General features: G+C 44.4%; 1 protein-coding gene across 1 annotated transcript; it reads right to left on the bottom strand.

Annotated features, from left to right (window-relative positions):
- Positions 1–1,784: 1,784 nt before the first annotated feature.
- Positions 1,785–22,109, bottom strand: LOC148145195 (putative G protein-coupled receptor 139). The gene is made up of 2 exons (XM_087973791.1): positions 21,971–22,109; positions 1,785–2,825 (listed from the first exon to the last, which is right to left on the bottom strand). Exons 1-2 carry the CDS (start codon positions 22,107–22,109, stop codon positions 1,918–1,920), a joined length of 1,047 nt encoding a protein of 348 aa, XP_087829917.1. The 3' UTR covers positions 1,785–1,917.
- Between the last annotated feature and the right edge of the window lie 4,374 nt (positions 22,110–26,483).

Raw genomic sequence — 26,483 nt, 5'->3', positions numbered from 1 at the left:
TTTGTTTAAGCCCCTCATTCCTGGTGATTCACTATCTGTTTCTGCCTGCATCTGCCTGTTTTTACAGCTAGTACTACCTTTCCTCTGCTAAACCCCTCGGATGCTCTTTTCTTTGATCATCCATGGTTTTTAGACGATTTACCTCCCACGCTGTGGGCCCTCCCTCCTAACCATGTGGGTTTAGTCCTTTCTGCTCATCCACACACTGTTACTTTAAAACCTGGAGCTCAATTACCATTGGTGCAGCAGTATCCGCTTACACCCACCTCTACGGTCACACTTACTGTGGCATACATTCTCCCACTGTCACACTCACTGCACCGTACACTCCCACCATCATGTTCATTGCTCTGCACACTCCCTCACCATGATACTCACTCCCTCGCACACTCCTCCACCATCACGCTTATTCCACCTCCCATTCCCCCACCATCACTCTCATCCCCATGCACGCTCTCGCACTGTCAAACTTACTACCTCACACATTCCCCACCATCACTCTCACTCTGCCTCACACATCCCTACGTGACACTCACTTCCCCTCACACTCTCCTACTGTGATGCTCAGTGCCCTGCACACCTCTCGACCATAACGCTCACTCCCCCGCACACTACCCTACCATCATGTTTAGAATCTTGCACACTCCCCACCGTCATGCTCACTCCCCTGCACTCTCTCCCCACCTTCACCCTCAATCCCCTGCACATTCCCCCACCTTCACGCTCACTGCTCTGTACACTCACACAGATTCCCCCACTGCCTCGCTTTCTCCTCATACCACACCCGACTGTCACACGCATTCTCCCCCACTGTCACACTCACTGCTTCGCATGCTCCCCCACCATCACACTCACTACCCTGCACACTCACCCACTGTCAAGCTCACTCCCATCACACTCTGCTACTATCATGTTCAGTCCTCCGCAGTTCCCCACCATCACGTTCAATCCCCTGCACACACACCCAACGTCACGCTCACTCCACCACCATCACACTCACATCCCCTGCTCTCCCCAACATCATGCTGTTTCCCCCACACTCTGCCACCAACATGCTCACTCCCCTGCACACTCCTCCACCTTCGCTATCACTCCCCTGCACACTGTCACGCTCACTGCTCCGCACACTCTCACACTCTGAAACTGATTGCCTTGCATACTCCATCACTGACACTCTCACTCTCTCACACACTCCTACACCGAAACACACACTGCCCTGTACTCTCCCCCACCATCTCGCTTTCTCCCCATACCACACCCGACTGTCATACTCATTACCCCCGGAATCTCCCTCACTTTCATGTTCACTGCCAGGCACACCAAGCCCCCAACTGTCACACTCACTCTTCTGCACATATCCCCACCATCACACTCTCTGCACTGCACACACCCTCCACTGTCACACTATCTACCCTGCACAGCCCACACTGTCTCACACACACTGCTTTGCACACTCCCCCACCATCACTCTCACTGCTTTGCATACTACCCCACCATCATGCTAACTCTTCGTGCAATTCTGCACCATCATGCTCACTCCCCCGCACACTCCCCCACCATCACACTCACTGCTCCACACACTCCCCCATCGTCACACCCCAGGCCACGTGGACCAGGACGCGGAGCTGAGTCTGTCACTCTCCACCTCAGATTCTTCAAAACAAAGACAAACATCTCTGCCTCTTGGCACTTTTTAATGAACTGTGTTATTCTATACAAATACACTGCAGATATAGTCAGTGGAATGGTGCCATTTCTGACTGGTCCCTGTGTTGTGAGAAACATTGAAATGTGCCCTGAAAAACTCAGTGGGATTATGTTGGACAAACCAACACTACCCTCAATCTGTTACAATAGTGACAGGTGGATTCATTGCAGCAACATTGACCTGAAATGACAAAATCCTGGATGGATTGGTTAATGAGTGAATTTGATTGATTGATGAATTTGGGTGAAGGGATATTTCAGCACACTCTTCAACAGCTGTCTGAACTTAGTCTGGGTCACAGCATAAATCGCAGTGTTTGTGCAGCAACTGAGGAGCTGCAGCATGTAACCCAATTCCCGAACAAACCAATGCAGAAACATAGCCCGATGTCCAATATGATACATCCGGAACCATATAGAATATATCATTAACGTTGACCATAACAGGATGAAATTGGCTGAGACCACAAACAGTAAAGTGATGGATTTGTTTCGATTTTGCATTTCTGTGTCACACTGCCCATCCCTTTTAGCGTGAGCCTGGAGTCTCCTGCGGGCTCTGCTCGTCACTGCAATGTGTCTGACAGTGAAAATATTGAACAGCAAAATCAGGAAAAATGGCACACCTGGGTTTAGAATGTTGTGGAGGAACTCGATTGTGACCCAGACATGAGAGTAACGAACACCATCTGTTACGTCACAAAACCAGGGGTAATTCCCAAGCGCATACCGAGCTGTGAGCATAAAATACCAGAAAATGTTCTTTAAACAGCTCAGCACAGTCACTGTTCCCAGAACCACAGCTGCCGTTTTCTCACTGCAATATTTACTTTTCAGCTTCTGGCAACAAATGGCCACAAATCGATCAAAGGTGAAAGTGACAGTGAACCAGACAGAACAGTCAGTGGCTGCATAAAGCAGCACGGCATGGATATTACACATATGGATAGCCCACAGGAAATCAAACTGTTCCTTATAAACAATAGGAATGTGTCTCAACATCAGGTCGAGAATAATAACCAGTAGATCGGCCACTGCCATGGCCCCCAGGTAACGTCTGACACATGGAGATAATCCACAATCTTTATAAAGCAGGACGTAAACCGTCACTACGTTAACTGTGAAGAATGGAAACAAACAAATTATACATCAGCCTGGAGTCAAAGTTATCAGTTGGATTGAAGACCCAGTGAGATTTTCAAATGTGTCATTGTATTCAGAGATTAATTGAAATAGTTGAAGCTGAAATAACAATTGGTAAGATCTGAATTACTTACAAAAATGTGACATAAAACACAGGAACCAACTTTCCCCAGACACGTGGACACACATCCATAAGAACTGCTGTTTTCTAGAACATTCCTACACACTCAGTCACTCAAGAGCAGACACAGGTCACTTATTGACAGTTTCAAATACATAGGATGAAAATGTTGCCGTCTTGAACGATTCTCTCCCAGTTCCTTGAAGGCAAATGGAAGTTGGAAATTTCTGTCTTTTCGCTTACATTGTAGTTGATCCTTTGTCGTGTAGAAATGTAAATGCAGGGAAAACGTATTCACCCCTTTAACTGCCTGAGGAGACTTCGAAACAGTGTCTCTTTCTCCCTGGAATTGGATCTCTTCCCTCGGGATCTTATGTTTTGGTCAAATTGCTGGCATCCGGCCGTTCACAAGTAATGTCAGTTCAGAATGTTCCAGGGAATGTTGTTTGCAAACTGTTGCATTGAACCTCAGTTACAGAATGTTCTGGAGAATGTTGGTTATCGAATGTTCTGGGGAATGTCGGGTATAGAATTTTCTTGCAAATGTCGGTTATAGAAAGTTCTGGGAATGTTGGTTCCAAATATTCTGGAGAATGTTGGTTATGGAATGTTCTGGGGAATGCCAGTTATGGAACGTTCCGAGGAATATCGGTTATAGAACGTTCCAGACAATGTCAGTTATAGAATGATCGGAGAATTTTGGATATAGAGTGTTCCAGGGATTTTACAGAAATTGTGGGCGGCACGGTGGCACAGTGGTTAGCACTGCTACCTCACAGCGCCAGAGACCCGGGTTCAATTCCTGCCTCAGGCAACTGAATATGTGGAGTTTGCACATTCTCCCCGTGTCTGTGTGGGTTTCCTCCGGTTTCCTCTCACAGTCCAAAAATGTGCAGGTTAGGTGAATTGACTATGCAAAATTGCCCGTAGTGTTAAGTGCAGGGGTAAATGTAGGGGAATGGGTCTGGGTGGGTGTGTTTCGTGGGGTCGATGTGGATTTGTTGGGCCTGTTTCCACACAGTAAGTAATTTAATCTTATAATACATTGTTTATGGGATGATTCTGTCTCACCCATTCAGACATTCTATCTCACCCATGTCCCTGATGGTCTGCTTCCTGATATTCCCAGTGGTCTCCATTGCTCTCAGTGCACATGGAATGTTTTGATGTGTTTGGTTGTCGGTAAGAGGTGTTTTGTGCCATGCAACAAGGAGATTAACTTTATCCGAGAGGCAATCCCTTCATTCCATGTGGAGACCTGAAGATGATGGAATTGGCTGACTGCTTCTGAATGAAGAGGCTGTGGTTGCTTAAAGGACAGGGATATTCACCAACATGATGAATATGCGGCACAATGGCTCAGTGGTTCACACTGTTTCCTCACAGCACCAGGAACCCTGGTTCAATTCCAGACTGTAGTGCCTGTCTGTGTGGAGTTTGCACATTCTCCCCGTGTTTGTGTGGATTTCCTCGCGTGGTCACAAAGATATGCGATATTGGTAGATTGGCTCAGTTAAATTGTCCATAGTGTTTAGGGATATGTCGGTTAGATGCAATAGTCATGGTTAAATGTAGGATAAGGGGAATGAGTCTGGGTGGGTTACTCTTCGGAGGGCCAGCGTAGACTTGATGGGCCAAAGGTCTTGTTTCCACACTGTAGGGATTCTATGAATACTCACACGGCATCATTAATGGAGTGAGAGTTTGGAAGGTATATTCACATAAATGAGAACATAAAATAAAGGAATTGTCAGAGCACATGAAGTTGTTAATTGTATCGCATTCTCATTCCACGTCACCGAACCAGACTCAACACCAAAAAGATAAGCTGTCTGTTCAGCACAGAGCACTGTGCAATCCAGGCTGGTGTACCCCTCAGTATAACCCGGCAATCTGTCCAGACAGCAAAATTGTGCAGATTACTACAGTGCATTGATATATAAACCTGGACTCTGTTGAAGTCCAGCACAGGGAGTTGTGCAGGTAATACCAATGTATTGAGCTGTAAGCCCGAAGCAGTTATCCTCCCAGCATGTGGACCTGTATATACCACCCCGTCTCACTAACTTAGAGACAGTGAGAACTGCAGATGCCGGAGATTCAGAGTGGATAAAGTATAGAGCTGGAGAAAAAGCTCATCAAGCAACATCAAAGGAGAAAGGGACATTTCAGGTTGGAAAGCTTGAGCAGAACGGGAAGGAGAAAGGAGCTGAGACATTAACAGAAGGATGGGGTGGGACTTGGGGAAGAGATAAGTGGGATAGCAATGCTGATAGGAAATGACTGTGAATGGTCAATGGGAAGGGTGAAGCGGATAGATGGGAAGGAAGATGGACAGGTAGGGTCTGGTTAAGGAGATAGGGTGGAGAGGCAATGCTGGACCTGGGATGAGGTGGGGGGCAGGGAAATAAAGAAGCTGGTGAATTCTATGTTAAGGCCGTATGATTGTAAGCACCCAAGAAGAAAGATGAGGTGTTCTTCCTCCACTTTGCTTGTGGCTTTATGTTGACGATGGAGGAGGCCCAAGATGAGCATGTTATCGGGGGAGTGGGAGGGGGAGTTGGAATGGACGGCCACCGGAAAGTGTGGTCAATTGGAGTGTATGGATGATAAATATTCCCTGAACTGGTTCCGGAATTTGCGCTCAGTCTCCCCGAAGGAGTTGAGACAACATCAGGAGCAACAGAGGCAATTTAGAGGAAATGCACATGAATCTTTGCTGCATTTGGAATGATTCTCAGGGCCTTTGGATGGTGGTGAGTGGGAGGTTTTACACTTTGTGCAGATGGAGGGGAAAGTTCCAAGTGTGGACAAGGGGTTGGAGGGATTATGGACCTTACGAGGGTGTCACAGATTGATTGGATCCTGCAGAATGCAGTGGGGCGGGGAGGGGAATATCAACTTGTTGGTGGGATCTGATTGCAGATCGTAGAAGTGGCAGAGGATGATGCACTGTATTTGGAGATGAGTGGGGTGGAATATGTGGATCAGGGGCAATCTATCCTTGTGTATCTGGGAAGGATTCTGTTTGAGGACAAAGCTGCAGGAAATGTAGGAGATGTGGCTGAGGGTATTGATGATCATGCTGGTGGGGAAGTTGCAGTCCTTGAAGGAGGAGAACACCTGGTATGTCCTGGAGTGGAATTGCTCATCCTGGGAGCAGATATGCTGGAGGAATTTGAAGTATGGGATTGCATTTTTGCAGCAGGGTATTTGGGACGATGTGGAATCGAAGCAGATGTGGGAGATGGTGGGTTTCTAATACATGTCCATGGTAAGTCGCTTGCTGGAGATGGAGACAGAGAGATCCTGGAAGAGGAGCGAGGTGTCGGAGATGGTCCAGGTGAAGTTGAGGACAGGGTGGAAGGTGTTGGAGTAATTAATGAACTATTCAAGCTGCTTGTGGGAGCACGAAGCAGCGCTGATGCAGTCATCAATGCAGCAGAGGAAAAGGTGGGGGATAGTGCCGGGATAACTACAGAAGAGGGACTGTTCTATGTGACCTACAAAGAGGTAGGAATCGATTCGACCCATGCAGGTGTCCATAGCCACCCCTCTGATTTGCAAGTGAGTAGGAGGATTGAAAAGAAATGTTGTTAAGGGCAAGGACGAATTCTCTCAGGAAGGTGTCAGATGAGGGGGACTGGGTGGGTCTGTGAGTGAGGAAGCAATGGAGGGCCTTGAGGTCCTCCTCATGGAGGACACAGATGTCAAGAGACTGAATGTCCATGATGAAGATGAGATTGTGGGGGCCAGTGAACTGAAAGCTGTGGAGAAGGTGAATGGTGTAGATGATGTCCTGAATGTAGGTGGAGCCTTCCTGGACCAACGGGGACAGGACAGAATGGAAATAAAAGGAGATGGGTTCATTGGGGCAGGTGCAGACAGTAATGATCAGTCGGCTGGAGCAGTCAGGTTTATGAACTTTGGAGAGAACATAGAAACGGGTGGTAATGGGAGACGACGAGATCGTGCATGGTCTCAGCGATGATGGTCTGGTCATAATTTAGCAGGCGGTATGAGGTGATGCCAGCGAGTTGGCATGTGCCTTCGGCGAGGTAGAGGGCAGTGCACCAATATATCACAGCACTCTCTTGTCAGCTGGTTTAATGGTGAGGTTGGGGTTGGAGTGGAGGGAGAGGAGTGCAGAACACTCAGATAGGGAGAGGTTGGAGTCAGTGCTGCAGACCCAGATTCAATGTGAATACAGCCCCCAGACCTCACCCAGGGTTAGTTCAATCAAATCCTCTGCTCTCCCTGAATGCAACATTGCATAACACAACTTCCAGGGAAATAACCAGTTTCTTTCCAACTTGGAAAGGAACAAGATTAGACTATTCAACCCCTCAAGGCTGCCCTGCCATTCAATAAAAACATGGCTGATCGACTCCAGGGCTCAACTCCACTTTCCTCCCTAACCCTCAACTCATTGATGCATCAAAAGCCCATCCACCTCCTCTGTAAATGCTTCTAATGATCTGGCCTCCACAATTCTCTGGGTGAGGGAATTCCTGCCATTCACTACCTTATGAGAGAATGCATTTCATGGCATCTCAGTTTTAAATCAATATCCATTATTCTTTAACTATGTCCCCGAGTTCATGACTGTACCCAGGAGTAGTAACACATTTTCAACATCTACCATGTCAAGCCCCCTCTGTATCTTGTATTACTCAATGACAGTGAATAAACAGCTAATCATTTCAAACATTCTTGAAAAGTCAACACTTCCATTGCAGGAATCAGCCTAATGAATCAACCTAGTTACTTGCCGGACCAGCATTGTAATTTTATGTTTCAAACGCAGGAACGCCCTAAGATACAGGTGCAGGAAGAAGGCCATCAAGTCTGCTCTGCCATTCAATCATGTCTGATAAGTTTCTCAACCCCATTTTCCTATTTTTGCTCCATAACCCTTGATTCCTTTGATACTCAGGAACTTTTCTATCTCAGTCTTAAATATACCCAATGACTTGCCCTCCACAGCCTTCTGTGGCAGTGGCTTCAATCACTTTATATTGCACTTTACTTGTGGAATCCTCTACATTAAATGATTGCCTGCTGATCAGCTGAGAGTAATTCCCAGTTTCTCTCTCCCTCTGTCATTTCTGTTGGTGATACCACATTCCTGATGGAAGCCTCCAACATGACCTCCGTTTCCATCTACAAGAAATCCACCCAATTCTGGTCCCATGTCCTTCAGCTGTGACTCACCCATTGCCCTTGATTCTGCCCACAGCCCTTGCCCTCTTTTCCTGCAGAATGACAGAAATCCTCTTGTCCTCAGTTTCCACTACACTCGAATCCACATTCAAAGTATCGTCCTCGACCACTTCCATCATCTCCAGCAGGACAGTGCAAGCAATCATATCTTCCCTTTCCATTCACTGTCAGAATTTCACAGGAACCTTTCCTTCTGTGACACCCTGCATCACCCCGAACACTTCACTACGTCCCCATGGCACTTTCCCATGCAATTGCCAAAGCTGCAACACTAGCCCATTCACCTGTTCCCTCCTCACTGTCCAAGGCCCCAGACACACCTTCCAGGTGAAGCAGCATTTCACTTCTACTCTTTCAATCCAATCTCCTGCCTTTGCTGCTCACAATGCGGCCTCCTTTACATTGTGAAACCAAACAAAGACTGCTTTGAGGAACACTTCCACACTGCCTGTAGGAATAGACAGTCTTTCCTGAAGAAGGCCTTATGCCCGAAACGTCGATTCTCCTGTTCCTTGGATGCTGCCTGACCTGCTGCGCTTTTCCAGCAACGCATTTTCAGCTCTGATCTCCAGCATCTGCAGTCCTCACTTTCTCCTGTCTGTAGGAATAACCCTGACCTTCTCACTGTTTCCCATTTCAAAAACCTGCCTTGATCACATGCTAACTTTTCAGTCCAGAAACCCATCAATGCCTGTCTTAAGCTGTTCAATGATTGACCTTCCACAACTATACGACCACAGAAGCACAGGCTCTTAATTGTCAGAAATACAACATGATCCCCATTATTCCCACTTTCCTCCAAGAGGCCCTTAGCCGTGAATGTTATGACACTTCAAGATTTCGAGATAATGGTGTTGGACTGGGGTGAACAACGTTAAAAACCACACAACAGCGGGTTATCGTCCAACAGGTTTCATTGGAAGCACCAGCTTTCAGAGCACTGCTCCTTCATCATGTAGTTGTGGAGTATGTCTCCACAACCTTATACTCCACAACCACCTGATGAAGGAGCAGCGTTCCGAAAGCTAGTGCTTCCGATTAAATTTGTTGGACTCTAACCTGGTGTGGTGTGATTTTTAACTATGACACAAGTGCTCGCCCAAGTACTTTTTAAGGTTGTGAGGTTAGCCATGACAACTACCCTCTGCGAAACTGCATTCCAGAAGCAGCACCATCTGGCTGAAAAGCAATCTTCAAATCTTCTCCCAAAAACAAACTTTTTGCTTTAAAAATGTGCACCCTTGTTCTTGGCATGTTGACGAAAAGGAACAGCTGCTGTCTATCCATCCTGTCCATGCCCATCGTAACCTTATATTTCAGAATTACATCCCCATTAGCCTTTTCTGTTCTAAAGAAACAAACCTGAAATTCTCCAGCATCTTCTATAGCTGATATGCTCCATTCCAGAGAACATCCTCATGAATCTCCTCAGCACCCCCTTCAGAGCAATTACATCCTCTCTGTAATGTGATTGGCTAGAACTGCACACACTATTTCATATTGGTCTTATCACTGTCTTATAATTTATACCTTGATGAATAAAGTCTATGCCTACAGTCCCCTGTGCCCTATTTTACTCATCAGCTGCACTGTCCAGTCACATTTAGGGACCTGTGGAGAAGCACTGTCTGAGCCTCCTAGTATGCTGTTTCCTCATTCCATAGGGGATCAGCTCACATTTATCAGGTTTAAATTCCATCTGACTTTGATCTGACCATTTGACCATTCATAGAGCATTTAACATAGAATCTTACAGCGCAGTACAGGCCCTTCAGCCCACAATGTTGCACCGACCTGTGAAAATAATCTGATGCCCATTTCAGCTACACGTTCCAATATATATTTTCCATCTGTATCCTCCTTTAATATAAGACTGTCCTCCTCACTGCAACAACCCGGTTAATCTTTGTGTGAAACACAAACTTACTTGTCACACTCCACACTGACTCCCCTCCACATTCACATCTGTATCATTAATGCATGCCACAAATAATAAGGGGCACAGCACTGACCCCTGTGGTACACCATCTGACGCTGGTCTCCAGTCACACAAACAGCCTTCTACTACCACACTCTGTCTCTGCCACTAAGACAGTTTTGGATGTAACTTGAAAATAACAGTTGATACCACAAGATTTCACTTTGTTTATCAATGTCCCGTGTGGAATTTGCCAAAGGGCTTGCTGAAAAACCACATAACTAAACTCCTTGAAAGGATTAATTCAAATTTGTTAGGCATAGCATCTCTCTGATAAAATCATGCTGACTCTCCCTGATCAAACCTTGCGTTGACAAATGGAGATCAATTTTCTCCTTCCCTATTTTCTACAGTAGTTTCCCTAACACTGATAGACCAGGTCTATAATCCCCTCGTCTATCTCCACTACCCTTCCTGTAATATGCAACTACATAAGCAGTTCTCCTGTCCTCTGACACCTCTCCTGTGGCCAGATACTACTTAAACATTTGGATCAGGGCCTTTCCTCCCTTGTCTCCAACAGCATCCTGGGCTAAAACGCATCTGAACCTGTGACTTTGTCCAATTTTTAAGAGCCAAAAGCACCAATTCCTGCTTACACATTGTACCAATCTGCTCAAGAGTTTCACAATCCATCTTCTCGAATTCTGTACCTGCATCCTCCTTCTCCCAAGTAAAACTGATGTGAAGCATTCATGTCACCATCTATCAACGTTCTCCAGCTTAACACAGATTGTTCTCCTGGTTTCCAACTGGCCCTAATTGCTCCCTGGTTATTCTGCTCCACTTGATGTACATGCACAATATTTTTTGATTCTCGTTGATCTTGCCTGTCAACACTTCTCCAACCCCTGTGTTACTCAGTCCTGTCTGTGTGAATTTTCTAAGTTTCACTGCGGTCACCTCTCATTCTTTTAAACACAGGCTGAGTTTCCTCATCAGGCTATCTTGCAGGATTAATCTGGAGAAAGTACATTGCACTTTCTTTGTGGTCGGTATTTTTTTTAAGATTGGGACACCAAAACTGTACACAATATTTCAGGTATATTCTCACGAACACTGTACACAACCAATACAGGACATATTTACATCTATATTCTGACTCCCTTTAAATAAGGAAGCTTTTACCTCGCTTTCACCTTACTATTTTACCTGCCCCGAAATGTGTGAGTTCTTGAAAAAAAATCCTCCTGAATATCCAACTGTACCATTTCCTCTAGTTCTCCACTACAAGTTAACTAATCTGCAGTTTTCATGTCTCCAACGTCAATAGATTATGATCACTAATCCCAAAAGCGACTTTTCAACAACTTTGTCAATTAGCACTTCTGATCACACAACACCAATTCCAAATTAGGCTGCTCTCTGGCTAGGTGCTGAACATACTATTAAAGTAAACTATCTCATACACACTTATGAAATCCGTTTTCCCCAACATTACCACTCACTTAAGATCACACAATTTAGATGCAAGTTAAATGAATCCATTACTACTGCAGCACCTACAGACCTATATCTCTCATTTCTTGTTTTGAAACATGCCCAACATTTGTATACCAGTTTTCACGTTTATGTATAAATTGATGCTTCTCGTTGTTGTTTCTATCCTCCATCTTACCAGATTCTGTGTAATCTCAGTGATTTGGGATCTGGGGAGATTAATTGTAGATTCAGGAGAGATATTTGGCGAGCTCTATCCCGGTATATCATGACATTGTGATTATCTGGCCACGTTATTTATTCTATATGTGACATTTATACCACATCATCCATTATGCTGGTGGAGTAGAGAAGGACAACAATCTTTCAACAATGCTGTGATTCCCTCAGAGAGCTGAGGCTGCTCTAACCTGGGTGGGAACCTTACAGCAGCTGTCAACGTGTTCCTGCTGCTGTACAGGATCATAGTGAGATCTCATCTGGAGTCATGTGTACAGATTTAGTCTCCTGACTGAAGAAAGAATATCGTTACATTGGAAGAAGCTCAGAGATGGTATTCTCAACTGATTCCTGCAATAAAGGTGTGAACGTCTCAGGAAAGGATGATCAGGCCAGTCCAATACCCATTGCAAGAATGAAAGATGATCTTATTTTTACATTGAACACCGGAAGGAGTCAGCATCAGAAGTGATTTAACACAAATAATAGAACATAGAACATAGAAATTAGAACAATACAGCACAGAACAGGCCCTTCGGCCCATGATGTTGTGCCGAACATTTGTCCTAGCTTAAGCAGCCATCCATGTACCTATCCAATTGCCGCTTAAAGGTCACCAATGATTCTGACTCTGTCACTCCCATAGGCAGTGCATTCCATGCCCCCACCACTCTCTGGGTAAAGAACCTACCCCTGACATTCCCCCTATACCTTCCACCCGTCACCTTAAATTTATGTCCCCTTGTAACACTCTGTTGTACCCGGGGAAAAAGTTTCTGACTGTCTACTCTATCTATTCCTCTGATCATCTTATAAACATCAATCAGGTCACTCCTCATCCTTCGCCGTTCCAATGAGAAAAGACCTAGCACTCTCAACCTATCCTCATACGACCTATTCTCCATTCCAGGCAACATCCTGGTAAATCTTCTCTGCACCCTCTCCAAAGCTTCCACATCTTTCCCAAAGTTAGGCGACCAGAACTGCACACAGTACTCCAAATGTGGCCTAACCAAGGTCCTGTACAGCTGCAACATCACTTCATGACTCTTGAATTCAATCCTCTGTTAATGAACGCTAATACACCATAGGCCTTCTTACAAGATCTATCCACCTGAGTGGCAACTTTCAAAGATCTATGAACATAGACCCCAAGATCCCTCTGCTCCTCCATCTTACTAAGAACCCTACCGTTAACCCTGCATTCCGCATTCTTATTTGTCCTTCCAAAATGGACATCCTCACACTTGACAGGGTTGAACTTCATCTGCCACTCCTCAGCCCAGCTCTGCATCATATCTAAGTCCCTTTGCAGCCGACAACAGCCCTCCTCACTATCCACAACTCCACCAATCTTCGTATCATCTGCAAATTTACTGACCCATCCTTCGACTCCCTCTTCCAAGTCATTAATAAAAATTACAAACAGCAGAGGACCCAGAACTGATCCCTGCGGAACTCCACTTGTAACTGGGCTCCAGGCTGAATATTTACTATCTACCACCACTCTCTGACTTCGACCGGTTAGCCAGTTTTCTATCCAACTGGCCAAATTTCCCTCTATCCCATGCCTCCTGACTTTCCGCATGAGCCTACCATGGGGAACCTTAGCAAACACCTTACTAAAATCCATGTACACTACATCCACTGCTCTACCCTTATCCACATGCTTGGTCACCTCCTCAAAGAATTCAATAAGACTTGTAAGGCAAGACCTACCCCTCACAAATCCGTGCTGGTTGTCCCCTAATCCAGCAGTGTCTTTCCAGATACTCATAAATTCTATCCCTCAGTACCCTTTCCATTACTTTGCCTACCAACGAAGTAAGACTAACTGGCCTGTAATTCCCAGGGTTATCTGTATTCCGTTTTTTGAACAGGGGCACAATATTCGCCCTTCCTGAAGAAGGGCCTGTGCCCGAAACGTCGAATCTCCTGTTCCCTGGATGCTGCCTGACCTGCTGTGCTGTTCCAGCAATAAAGTTTCAACTTTGATCTCCAGCATCTGCAGACCTCACTTTCTCCACAATATTCGCCACTCTCCAGTCCCCTGGAGAGTGGAGGAATCCATTCCGTTTCTCCAGCCTGTTATACAGGAACAGAAGAAGTTATTTTTAGGCCTTTGATACTGTTACACTAGAAGAGGATGAGGCTTTTCAGCCCCTGGATACTGACATACACTTTCAGGAGGAGGCCAATCAGCACTTGAGCCTATCATACTTACCGAGAAGAGGCCATGCAGCACCAGTATCCTTTTACACAGCAACAGAATCAGTCCATTCAGCCTCGTCATATCCTTAACACCCCAGGCCACAAAGTGACTGGAGATTAGTACCCTGGAATAAGAGGAGGTCATTCATTCCATTGAGGCTGTAGCACGGGAAATGGAGATGACACAAAACTATTTCAAATTTAATATTTGAAAAGAGGATTTAATTCAGAAATATGTCTGTTGTATGGGAAGGGTTGAAGACAAATCATTCTATCAATCCCATTTCACAGATACAAGAGGAAACAGTTCAGCATCTCGAGTCTGTTATTGAGGTATATGAGTAGACTCTTCAGTCCCTCAAACTGTTACATAGCAATAGGAAATTCCATGAGTCCTCAAACCTCTTACACATCAACAGAAGGAGGACAAGTAGACTTTCAAACTTTTAGTCAGGAACTGGATCAAGACATTCTGGCCACCGATACTAGAATATCAGAATATCAGGAGGACTTTCAGCCCATCGAATGCATAAACCAGGAACAGAATGTGTCCAATCACACATGCTCCTTATGCAGATCTTTTAATGACTTACACCCATTACACAGAAATTGAAAGAAACGTGGAGGTTTTAGAAAGGGGAGATTAGAACAATCTTCTTCAGTAGGGAATACACAGTCATGAACAAGCTAGTGGGATGTGAGGCAAATTTGGAAAATCCATTATCAGGGAATTACTAACAGGACATTTGCAAAGTCAAACTACAAACCACCAGAATCGGCATGGTTTTACAAAGGTAAAAACAATGACTGCATATGCTGGAAACTAGAGTTTAGATTAGAGCGGTGCTGGAAAAGCACAGCAGTTCAGGCAGCATCCGAGCTACTCAGATGCTGCCTGAACTGCTATGGTTTTACAAAGGGTAAATCATCTTTGAATAACTTGCTTGGGTTTTTGAAAGGTGCGACAAACATGATGGAGAATAGGGATCCTGGAGATGCAATAAATCTGGAATTCCAGAAGGTATTGAATAAGAAACTACACAAAATACTAACTTGCAAAGTAAGATCACGTGGTGTGAGGAGTAACTTATTGTCTTGGATAGAGGATTGACAAACCAACAAAATGGTTTGTCAATCCTCTATCCAAGATATGGGATAGATGGGTGGATTGTTGATTGGCAACCTTTGGGGTATCTTAGAGTTCAGCCCTCATGCTCAAACTATTTGTAATCTATATTATTACTTGATTGACTGGATTGAAAATACCGCAGGCAATTTTTCAGATGACATTATTTTAGACAGGAAGGTAGGTGGGCCTACCTTAGACAGGAAGGTAGGTAGGTGGGCCAGTCTAAATCAAGAGATCACAGTTTGAGAATAAGGCAGAGTTGTTTAAAAATAGGAGTGAGGAGGACCTACTTCTCTCAAAGGTTTGTGGACCTGTGTAACTCACTTCTTCAGATTGCGGTGGATACTAGGGCATTAAGTAAATGAAGGATTATGGAGAGCAGGCAGGAAAGTGGAACTGAGTCAAGTTGACATCAGTCGTGGTCATATATAATGGTAGAGTAGGCTCGAGGGGCTGCATTGCAGACTGATGTTCCTCGTTCTTATTCAGTCCTTCGAATGTGATACACTGGAATGGGGAGGACTGGGTATCACACAGGAACAGACAGTCAGGATAAATCAGGCATGATCAGTTTGACAGAATGTAACCTGTGGAGTCACGCAGTTACCAATGCTGGATTGACAAACAATTGCAATCAAATTCAAGATTTGGAGATGTCGGTGTTGGACTGGGGTGTACAAAGTTAAAAATCACACAACACCAGGTTATAGTCCAACAGGCTTAATTGGAAGCACACTAGCTTTTGAAGGAGCGTCGCTCCGAAAGCTAGTGTGCTTCCAATTAAACCTGTTGGACTATAACCTGGTGTTGTGTGATTTTTAACTTAATCAAATTCAATGATTTGAAAATGTCGAACAAATGTATTCTAACGATGTTTGGCAAGGCACCAAAATAAGCAGAAAATTAAATTATCAAGAGATGGTGGAATGTCTGCAAATGGTTATGGACTGAAAAAGTTTATGGATAATGTTTAACTGATGGAATACAACATGTGAGAAAAGCTGTCTTTTTTTCAGGGAGAAGGTATGTTACTGAAATAGAGAGAGGTTATAGGACTTAGTGACACACTATGTACTGGATGATTGTCACTGACCAGTTCAGACTTTGGAAGTGTTGCTCCATCTCCCTGATGTTATGCTGTCTGATGTTCCTAGTGGCTCCATTGCACTCAATAGGCACAGGATATTTTGATGTGGTCAGTTCGCAATGGGGAATATTGAGGGGGAGGGTGTTTTGAGCCGTGTATCAAGTGTGAAGCCTTTAATAAGAGGCTATTTTTTTCTTTCTATGTGGAGACACGATGACCTTGGGAATGGCTGACAGCTTCTGAATGAAGAGGCTATAGCTGTTGCCAAGACAGTGGAAATTCACCAACATGGTCACAATGTAACATTAAAGAAAGTAGAGGTCCTTCAGTTCCTCTATCTCTCCCCATTGACCGCAGAGCCATGTACACCATCGGGAACCCCACTATACTGGAAATCAAGGACACACCTGCAGCTCCCTGCTGATGGAGAAAACATTATATCGCCTCAGCCACCATATATATCCTCACTCACTCTCTAGGGACATTGTTGTTGACACACTGGATATGTTACCCATTCCTACCTGGAACGTTCTGGATCATAGAAGCTGAATGTTATTGTGATCCTAACAGCCACTGGCAGCACTGTTCTCCCCATGATGTGAAGCGGCAGGGGCTATTGAATGAGGTGACACTGCTCGGAGACCAGCTCTTTGTACAATCAGGGTCCCCTCACACTCTGCGCCTGGGTGAAGTCTCACTTGGAGGGTGTATTTTGGAAAATCCGGGGCGGATTTGGCAGATCCCTTTCCTCATACGCACGCATACTCAGCGGTGATTGTTCTGCATGCAGACTTCAGTAAGGTGTTCAACACAGTTCCACATGGTAGACTGGTTAACAAATTGAGATGAATTGGAATACAGGGATAGGCAGCCACTTGGATACAAAATTATCTCGAGGGTAGAAGGCAGAGGTTGGTGGTGGTAGAGAGTACATTTTCAGACTGGAGGCCTGTGACCTGTGGTGAGCCTCAAGGATTAGTGTTGGGTCCACTGTTATTTGTCATTTGTACAAATGACTTGGATGTGAACACAGTGGGTATGGTTGGTAAGTTTGCAGGTGACACCAAAATCGGAGGTGTAGTGGATAGCGAAGAAGGTTACCTCAGAGTACAGTACTCAGACCTTGAGCAGTTGGGCCAATTGGCCGACGAGTGGCAGACGCAGTTTAATTTTGATAAATGTGAGGTGCTGCACTTTGTAAAGGCAAATCGGGGCAGGACTTACACACTTAATAGTAAAGTCCTGGAGAGTGTTGCTGATCAAACAGACCTTGGAGTGCAGGTTCATATTTTCATTGAAAGTGGAGTCACAGGGAGATAGGACAGTGAAGAAGGCATTTGATTAGCTTTCCTTTAAAGGTCAGAGCATTGAGTAAATAAAGTTGTGAGGTCATATTGTGACTATAAACAACATTGGTTAGGTCACTTTGGAATACTGTGTGCAATTCTGGTCTTCTTCCTACAGAAAAAATGTAGCTTGGAAGGCTTCAGAAAACATTTGCAAGGATGGTGTCCAGGGTGGTGAGTTTATGGCAGAGTGAATAGGCTGAGGTTGTTACCTTTGGATCATTTGAGGCTGAGGGGTGACATTTTAGTCTTTTATAAAATGATGGGGGCATGGATGATTTAAATGATCATGGTCTTTTCCATGGGCTGGTGGAGACGAAAATTAGAGAAAGTAGATTTAAGCTGAGAGTGGAAAGATAGAAAAGGGGCAACTTTTTCATGCTGAGGGAACTGCACCAATGTAATGAACTGCCAGATGACGTGGTGGAGGTGGGTACAATATAACATTTAAAAAGCATCTGGATGCGTACATGAATAGGAACTTTTACAGGGATATGGGTCAACTGCTGGCAAATGTGATGCGAGTAATGTACATTATCTGGCCAACTTGGAAGAATTAGACCAAAAGTCTGTTTCCATGCTGTACAATACATTCAAGAGAGAAAGACACAAGTAATTCATCTGAGAACATGTTGCCAAAACATGAGGATTAGGGCAGGAAGTGGAACTAACTGGAGAAAATAGTCTTTGGAGGGTCCAAGTTGCAAGAATGAGAACATTGAATGAAGGATTGGTAGATCAGCTGAAATGGTTTGTTATGGTCTAAACCTACCTGACAGGACCAGCCTGAGAATATAAACTGGGACAAGTTGACAGCTAGGCATGGAGAGCTGTGCAAACTATGCTGTTTTGCTGCTCAATAATCTGCATGATTTGCTCAGGATGGGGACCATCAAAAACCTTTGCCAGTGTATTAGGGCTATATTTTCACGAAGTAACAAGGTAAGCCAGGGAAATCTGCAGCCCATGCTGCAAGTAACACTATACGGAGCTCCCACAAAGTTATAACTCTGTATATCCACTGTGCAAGTGCTAAGCAAGGGCTGTGGTCAATTCCATCTGTGTGTGTGTATGTGTGTGTCTGTGTGTAAATATGTGTGTGTGTATCTGGTGGGGGGTGGGGGGGAGGGGTTTGGAGGCCGCACGTGTGAAAATCATTTACGGGGGACATGCATGGTGAAAACCAGTTTCAGTATCAACAACTGGAGTCAAGATGGCGCCAAAACCGGACGAGTGTTTGTGAACTCTCTACAGCAGATCTTATTGTCATATTTCTTATAACCATTACAAACATTTTAACCTGAATTCTAAGTGTAAAGAAATGACAAATAATGTTCGGTTAAATCTAATTACAGGTCTGAAGATCCTGCGGAAGTCTACACCACAGGACAATTGATACTGAATTTACAGGCGCAGAGCAAATCCACCAGCTTCCTGCAGGACTCAGGACAATTGCCAGAATAAAGGCTTGAACTCTGAACCTGCAGAAACCTGACTCTGTGATGGCACGAACCAGAACAGCGACGGCTTTGACAGTGACTGTAAGAACGCAAGGAATAACAAAGAGACAACCCTGAGAAGGCCCGGTTCCACAGAGACTCAACACTGAGAACACCCGGGTCCACAGAGACACAACCCTGAGAAGGCCCAGACCCACAGAGACACAACCCTGAGAAGGCCCAGACCCAGAGAGGCACAACACTGAGAACTTAGATCCTGTGCAGACCAACTGGTGGAGATATTCTAAACATCTTCAACCACTCCCCCAACAAGTTGAAGTCCCCACCTGCTTCAAGAAGACCATTATCATGAGAAAGCACATGCAATGTGCCTGAATGATTACCTCCCTGTGGCTCTGACCTCAATAATCATGAAGTGCTTCGAGAAGCTGGTCATTGTCCACATCAATTCCAGTCTCCCAGCTAGCCTCGATCTCCTACAATTTACCTACCGACATAACAGGTCTGCAGATCTATCCTTGCACTCATCCCTGGAACATCTGGACAACATGGCCATCCACATCAGACACCTGCTCATTGTCTACAGCTCTACCTTCAACACCATTATCTCCTCCAGAATCATCTCAAAACTCCCTGACCTTGTTCTCAGCTTTTCCCTCTGCAACTGGATCCTCAGCTTCTGACCAACACACCACAATTAGTGAAGATAAATCACTGTAACTCCTCCACAACAACATTCAACACTGGAGCCCCCCCAAGGATGTGTCCACAGCCCCACAATTGTGCTCCCTGTACATCCACACCTGTGTTGTCAAATTTCAAATGGCCAACATATTTCAGTTCACTGATGACACCACTTAGTAGGACAGATATCGAACAACGAGGAGTCAGAATACAGAAAGGAGATAGAGGGTCTGATGATGTAGTGCAATGAGAATAACCTCCCTTTAGATATAGGTAAAACTAAGGAACTGATCATTGACTTCAGAAAGAAAGGAGGAGATTACGCCCCCATCTGCATCAGCAGAGCAGAGGTTGAGAGGGTCAAAATCCTCAGAGTGACAAAATTGAACAACCTGTCCTGGACTTTTTTTTTAGATTAGATTAGATTACATTACAGTGTGGAAACAGGCCCTTCAGCCCAACAAGTCCACACCGACCCGCCGAAGCGCAACCCACCCATAACCCTACATTTACCCCTTACCTAACACTACGGACAATTTAGCATGGCCAATTCACCTGACCTGCACATCTTTGGACTGTGGGAGGAAACCGGAGCACCCAGAGGAAACCCACGCAGACACGGGGAGAATGTGCAAACTCCACACAGTCAGTCGCCTGAGGTGGGAATTGAACCCAGGTCTCTGGCGCTGTGAGGCAGCAGTGCTAACCACTGTGCCACCGTGCCGCTCAAAGGCTCAAACATCATTAAAGACTCATTGCATCCCCGTAATGATCTCCTATATCCTCTTCCATCAGGCAGAAGTTACAGAAGCCTAAATACACACACCAGCTGTTTCAGGAACAGAGTTTTCCCTGATGTTATTTGATTGGTGAATGGACTCTCCAACTTCAATTAATGTTGATCTTGTTAATGTTGATGTTGCTTTTTGCATCTCGTGTGCAGCTGAAACCTGTCGCACCTCCCTCTATTTGGCCATCCTATGATCTGTATGTCCGTGTGAGCTGTGAGCAGGGGAGGCAATGGCCGACTGGCATCATGTTAATCCGGAGATCCAGCCAATGATCTTGGGAATGTTCGAATGTTCGAATCTTGCCATGGCAGGTGGTAGAATTTGAATGCAATTGAATTTGAAAATTGGAATGCACAGTCTAATAATGCCATGAATCCATTGTTGGAAAACTCATTAGGTTCACTGATGCCCTTTAACGAAGGAAATATGCGATCCTTAACTGTTTTGGCCTACATGTGACTCCAGACCCGCAGAAATGTGGTTGACTCTTAACTGCCCTCTGAGCAAAATATGGATGTACAATAAATGCTGGCTAAGCTGGCAATGCCCTCATCGCATGAATGAATAACGAAAAACAAAAGTTGCCTGTCCTACTTGCAAAACAGAGCTTTCCAATGCACTCAGGGATATATGATGACAATGAGCAAACCAAATCAACCGGTAATAGTTTGGGTAATGAACAGAAAGAGAGAGATTGAGAGATATTTCATAGACAGATGTGAGAATGTGCTTGAGAATATTAAAACTATGATATTTCCAGACCCAGTAACGGATCTATAGATCAGTGTGCACAGGAATGATGGACAGATGGGGTTTTGATGTAAGTTTTGATATGAGCCATGGAACATCAACACAGATTTAGTCATGCAGGTTTGACGTTGGGACTGTCAGCAGCAGATAATGGGCATCATTAAGGCTGTATTTACTAGCTCAAGGTTAAATAAAAATGGGATGAGCTAGTGGAGTATATTCCTCGTGTCAGCAGTTAAATTTTGGAACAGTTAAAGTATGGTGTCAGGAATTAGCTCATAGCCAAAGGATCACCATAGTTATGATTCGTCTGTTTCAGCCTCAGATATTGACCAGGAATGGGATGGAGGCAGAGGAAGGTAATGGAGTTTGTAACGAAAACAGAAGACAGTCACCTCTGTGCTCCCAATATTTAAATAACAAGGCCAGTGACAAAATGAATCATGGTTCACAGCTGAAACTGAGTGGGTCAACATAGAGATCCATGAGGGACACTGACAGATGCAAAGAGGGCCAGAGTGAATGAACGATCTCACTCATGCAGTGATTTGTAGATTGAATATCTGGATTCGGAGTCTCAGCAGGAATCATAATGGATGCAAGGAGTGTACAGTAAATGAAAAGTACAGTGATACATTTATGCATAGTTTATATAATTAGTAACTGGACTGTGAGACTTACCAGGGACACCAACGATCGCCAGGATAGGATAATAAAAATATTGAATAATGTAAAGTGCATTTTTGATCCGCCGTGGTAATGACAATTGATCGTAATATGTAGAAAGGTACCAAACATCATAGGGTAAACTTCTATACATTGTTGAAAAAGTTCAGTCTACTTTTCTCAGATTCTCATCTCTCCTCCCCCTCTCTCTGGAGCTGCTGATCCATGTTAGTATGTCGGTGATGCGTCTGCTCATACTATTAGGATAACACATTAAATGGAGCCCATTTATTGTTGAAGATGGAAAGTTTCCATTGGGATAATTAGAATCCCTGGAGGCTGGCATTAATCATAGCCACAGAAAAAAAAACAGATTCACTTAACCCCTTCCTTACATCACTTTTCTTATCACAATAAAAAGGAAGTTATTGGGTCTGGATGGAATGTCTGAGGGTTGCTGAGGGATGGACCATAACTCTTTCAATTTTGTTAACCTTTCTTTCTTTTATCTGGGAGTAGTACCAGAACACTGCAGGGTTGTACATGTTCCACGCTGTTTACAAAAGGATGCAGTGATAAAATAATATACGAGCTGCATAAAAACACTGGTTGGGAAATTTCCACAAACTATAAACCAAGGTAACAATATTTATTGCCCATCGACTTTAGGTAATGCTACCCCTAGTTTTAAGTACCTTTTCATCAAATCCTGTCATAATCTTGAGACGTTATTCAATGCATTGAGACTGCTGCTCAGGGACAGCGGGACACAATTCTATCCCCATGTGCCTGTTACAGAGAGTAAGGAAGAGACCATTTGTCCCACACCAGCCTTTTATTACTTGAAGAGGTAGAAAGCTGGATTGTTGGCATATTTTGCAAAGGGAATCAATCAAAGCATACAGAAGTGTTACTACAGCTGTACAAGGTGTTACTGAGAGGACACCTTGAGTCCATTATGTTATTTGTGTTTCTGAAACTGATGAGGAACTCCATCAGATACAATTTACCAGCTGCTCATCATCCATGTGTTGCTCTGTCACATATTGTCTCAGGTCCTATTACAGAGGAACCAGAGGTGGCCATTCAGCTTATCAATTCTGTTAGAAAGGGAAAGGTGGAGCCGACTTAGCCACTTGATACTGTGTGTAGAGGGCGAGCAGGAAGCCATTCAGCCTCTCAAGCCTGTTACAGAGGGTCAGGAGGAGGTCATTTAGCTTGTTGAGTATGTTACAGAGGTACAGGAGTTGGCCATTCAGCCTCTCAAGCCTGTGACAGAGGGACAGAAGGAGGACATTCAGCCTCTCAAGCCTCTTACAGAGGGAAAGGAAGAGGCCTGTCTCAGTGTCATTGTCATTGGATGTGACAGAGAGATCATCTGCATTAAGCCAAGCTAGTTTTCTCATCAAACTCACCTCATTAACTCTCTACCTCACCCCATGGTTTCCCTCTCAATCAATGTCCTCCATCGCAGCTGGAGGTACCCGCCATGGTGGCACAGTGGTTAGCACTGCTACCTCACAGTGCCAGAGCCCTGTGTTCAATTCCTGCCTCAGGCAAATGTCTGCGTGGAGTTTGCACATTTTCCCCATGTCTGTGTGGGTTTCCTCCCACAGTCCAAAAATGTGCAGGTTAAGTGAATTGGCTATGCTAAATTCCCCATAGTGTTAGGTGAACGGGTAAATTTTGGGGAATGACTCTGGGTGGGTTGCTCTTCGGAGGGTCAGTGTGGACCTTTTGGGCCTTTTCCACACTGTAAGTAATCTAATCTAGCCTGGATGCAACTGGATATTCTGCAATCTCTCACACTGGTACCATCTTCAAAAAGCCAATGGGCACACGGTTGAGCTTTCTCAGTTCAGAGCTGCCTTGATTGATTTTCTCCAAGCATGGCAGATAAGGGGCAACTGCACCACCATTTGTGGAGAGTGGTACGGTGGTCCTGGTGGATGGGCTAGTACAAAGGAAGATCATTCTCCTCCCAGAGGAAGACACACCACCAGACCCACTGATCATGGTCTGAGCTCAGTGCAGTATCTGTGATCTGAAGAGATGGCCAACAATAACAAGTGTCAGTAACCTCCCCCATCTGCCAGGATAAATGTCATCGTATTCTGTGTGCTCTCTCACACCCACTTTAGTATGTACTCTTGTACAAGACTAATGCTCCTAAACTCTCACCAATGCAATACCCCACACGATTTTTGAATGTTCCCGAGAATGCCACTTCTCAAATGTTGTGAACGATGTCGTTTAGAGAATGTTCCAGATGATTTTCCAAACAACTCCCTTGTGCAGGAAAATGTTAGTCCTCCAAAGAGTAGCACATAAGGGGAGGGAGCAGAGTTTTATATTTTCTAATCACACGATTGAAGTGCATCATGAGGCTATTCAGCTCTTCAAACCGCTCCACCATTCAATAAGATCGGAGCTGATCTGATTGTGACCTGAGCTCCATGCTACAGGAACTTTCAATCATTCAGCTCCCTGGGTTCCTGTCAGTGAGCAGACGTCACTCAGATGCTTGTTACATCTGTTTTCTTCAAGCGTGTGTTGGGATCCATTTTCCATCTGGACGGACTCTCCAGATAATATATTCCATCAGCTTCATACTTTCATGCTTTTGTAAGAACAATTTACATAGAGCAATTAAAAATGATCAGTTGCCTCTCGATTTCCAATCACAGGTAGTCATTCTGGTTATTTTGTTTGTCTCACCTTATTGTATTTAGCTAAAGCCAGCATCTAAACACTTGCCTCAGTATAAAATGCAATTTCTAGCAGACATTTTTTCATCCCTAGCCGTTACCTTGAACATTACCTGAATTGTAACATATTCCTTCTTATGAAAATTTCTGTTGTTCTTTGTCTGTGGCCATTTCTGTTTGTCACAGTTACATAATCTTGTACTGAGTTGGATGGGTGGCTGCTTGTGATGCAGAAGTCCAACAATGCAAATTCAATTCCCCACACTGACGGAGGTTACCATGAAGGGCCCGCATTCTCAATCTCAACCGCGTCGCCCAAGGTGTCGTGACCCTGAGTATAAAACACCAGAAGTGTTTTTTCTCTAATGAGAGAGCAGCCCCATGTCTTTTGTGATTGCAGTGGTTTTATTTTTAAAAATTTTCTCTACGTTAACATTTCTTTTCCGATTGCGTTCTTGGATGTTCCAGACAGCCATGCTTTCAATTGTTATTTCTGTCAGCATTACCCTCACATCGTAAGTTCCTGCTCACCCCTTAACAATCTTTGAATCTGTTTTTATAAATGATTCCACCTGTCTGAGCCTCAAAAGAATTCAACATCTCTGCTCCCAATGGTCTCTAGGTAAGAGCATTCTAAAGTCTCACAACACTCTACGAAAATAAATATCTTAAACTTTGCAATAAATTGAAGATATTTTTAATGACAACAGAAGACCTTAAATGTGCCCACTAGAGGACTTTGAATCAACTTTGGAGAAAGGATGTTCTGCTATACTGTATCCAGTCTGAGTGAGAATGGAAGGCTGTGTATGAAGGTATTTTTTCAGTATCCTTACCTGAGAAAGGATATAATTACATTGGAGGCATTTCAGAAATGTTTCATTTCATTTATTCATGGGATGGAGGGCTTGTATCATGGAGGTTTAACAGGTTACCCTGGAATGAGAGGAGAGTGGGTCGGGTGGAGAGCGGAAGTGTCTCTGTGTCGACCGTGACTTGTTGTCATTAAGTTTTGCATCTGTGTTGAGGAAACTTATTTTAAGAATAAACCAATTATTTGTGGCTGACCAAAGAAATCTGCTTGAACTGTTCCTATCACAAAACCTGATCCAGTCTGAGACCTATACCATTGGCCATATCACTGACCTGGTTACATTGAAAAACTGTTGTGACCAGTGGAGAAGTGGAACTGGAAAAGGAAATAGTGACCCATCCAAACATGGGCAGTGCAGGGATGAGGAGAGATTGACAAATTTGGAATTCATTCAAGTCAGCATTCTCATTTCCAGAGGTTTATGCTGGATGGATCTTTAAATTATATTGTAGCTGACTTAGTTTAATTTTTGATAGACAAGTGAATCAGGGATATTGTGGTATTGACAGTAAAGTGCAGCTGGGACCATAATGAGATGATCCACGAACTTATTTACTGGTGGAGTTGTGACAAAGGGTTGAAAGCACCATTTGTGCTCCTGTGTCCCGTCTTCTGATGTTCCATTCTGCCCCTCGAAACTGCTACTGAAGGAGCACATTGAGGCCACTCTGATGGTGTAATGTAGGTTGGGAAAATGTATTTGGAAAATCTAGGCTGGGTCAGGAAGAGCCTCCCACCCAATAATCCCACGATCCAGGATTGCCCAGTCTGCAACTTCTGCTCTAGATGTTGGTCATGCTGCAGACCCAGATTCACCGTGAATACAGCCTCCCGCATGGTTAGCTCAACCGAATCCTCTGCTCTCCCTGAATGCAAAATTACACAAAACGGCTTTCAAGAAAATAACCAGCTCGTTTTCATTGAGAGAATGTAAGAAAACATCTAA

This window comes from Chiloscyllium plagiosum, unplaced genomic scaffold (assembly GCF_037043375.1).
Source record: "Chiloscyllium plagiosum isolate Xiang-an unplaced genomic scaffold, Cpla_swu_hap1 HiC_scaffold_26, whole genome shotgun sequence".
Lineage (NCBI taxonomy): Eukaryota > Metazoa > Chordata > Chondrichthyes > Orectolobiformes > Hemiscylliidae > Chiloscyllium > Chiloscyllium plagiosum.
The sequence above is the reverse complement of the archived record's forward strand: the minus strand, read 5'-3'. Positions and strand labels throughout refer to the sequence as shown.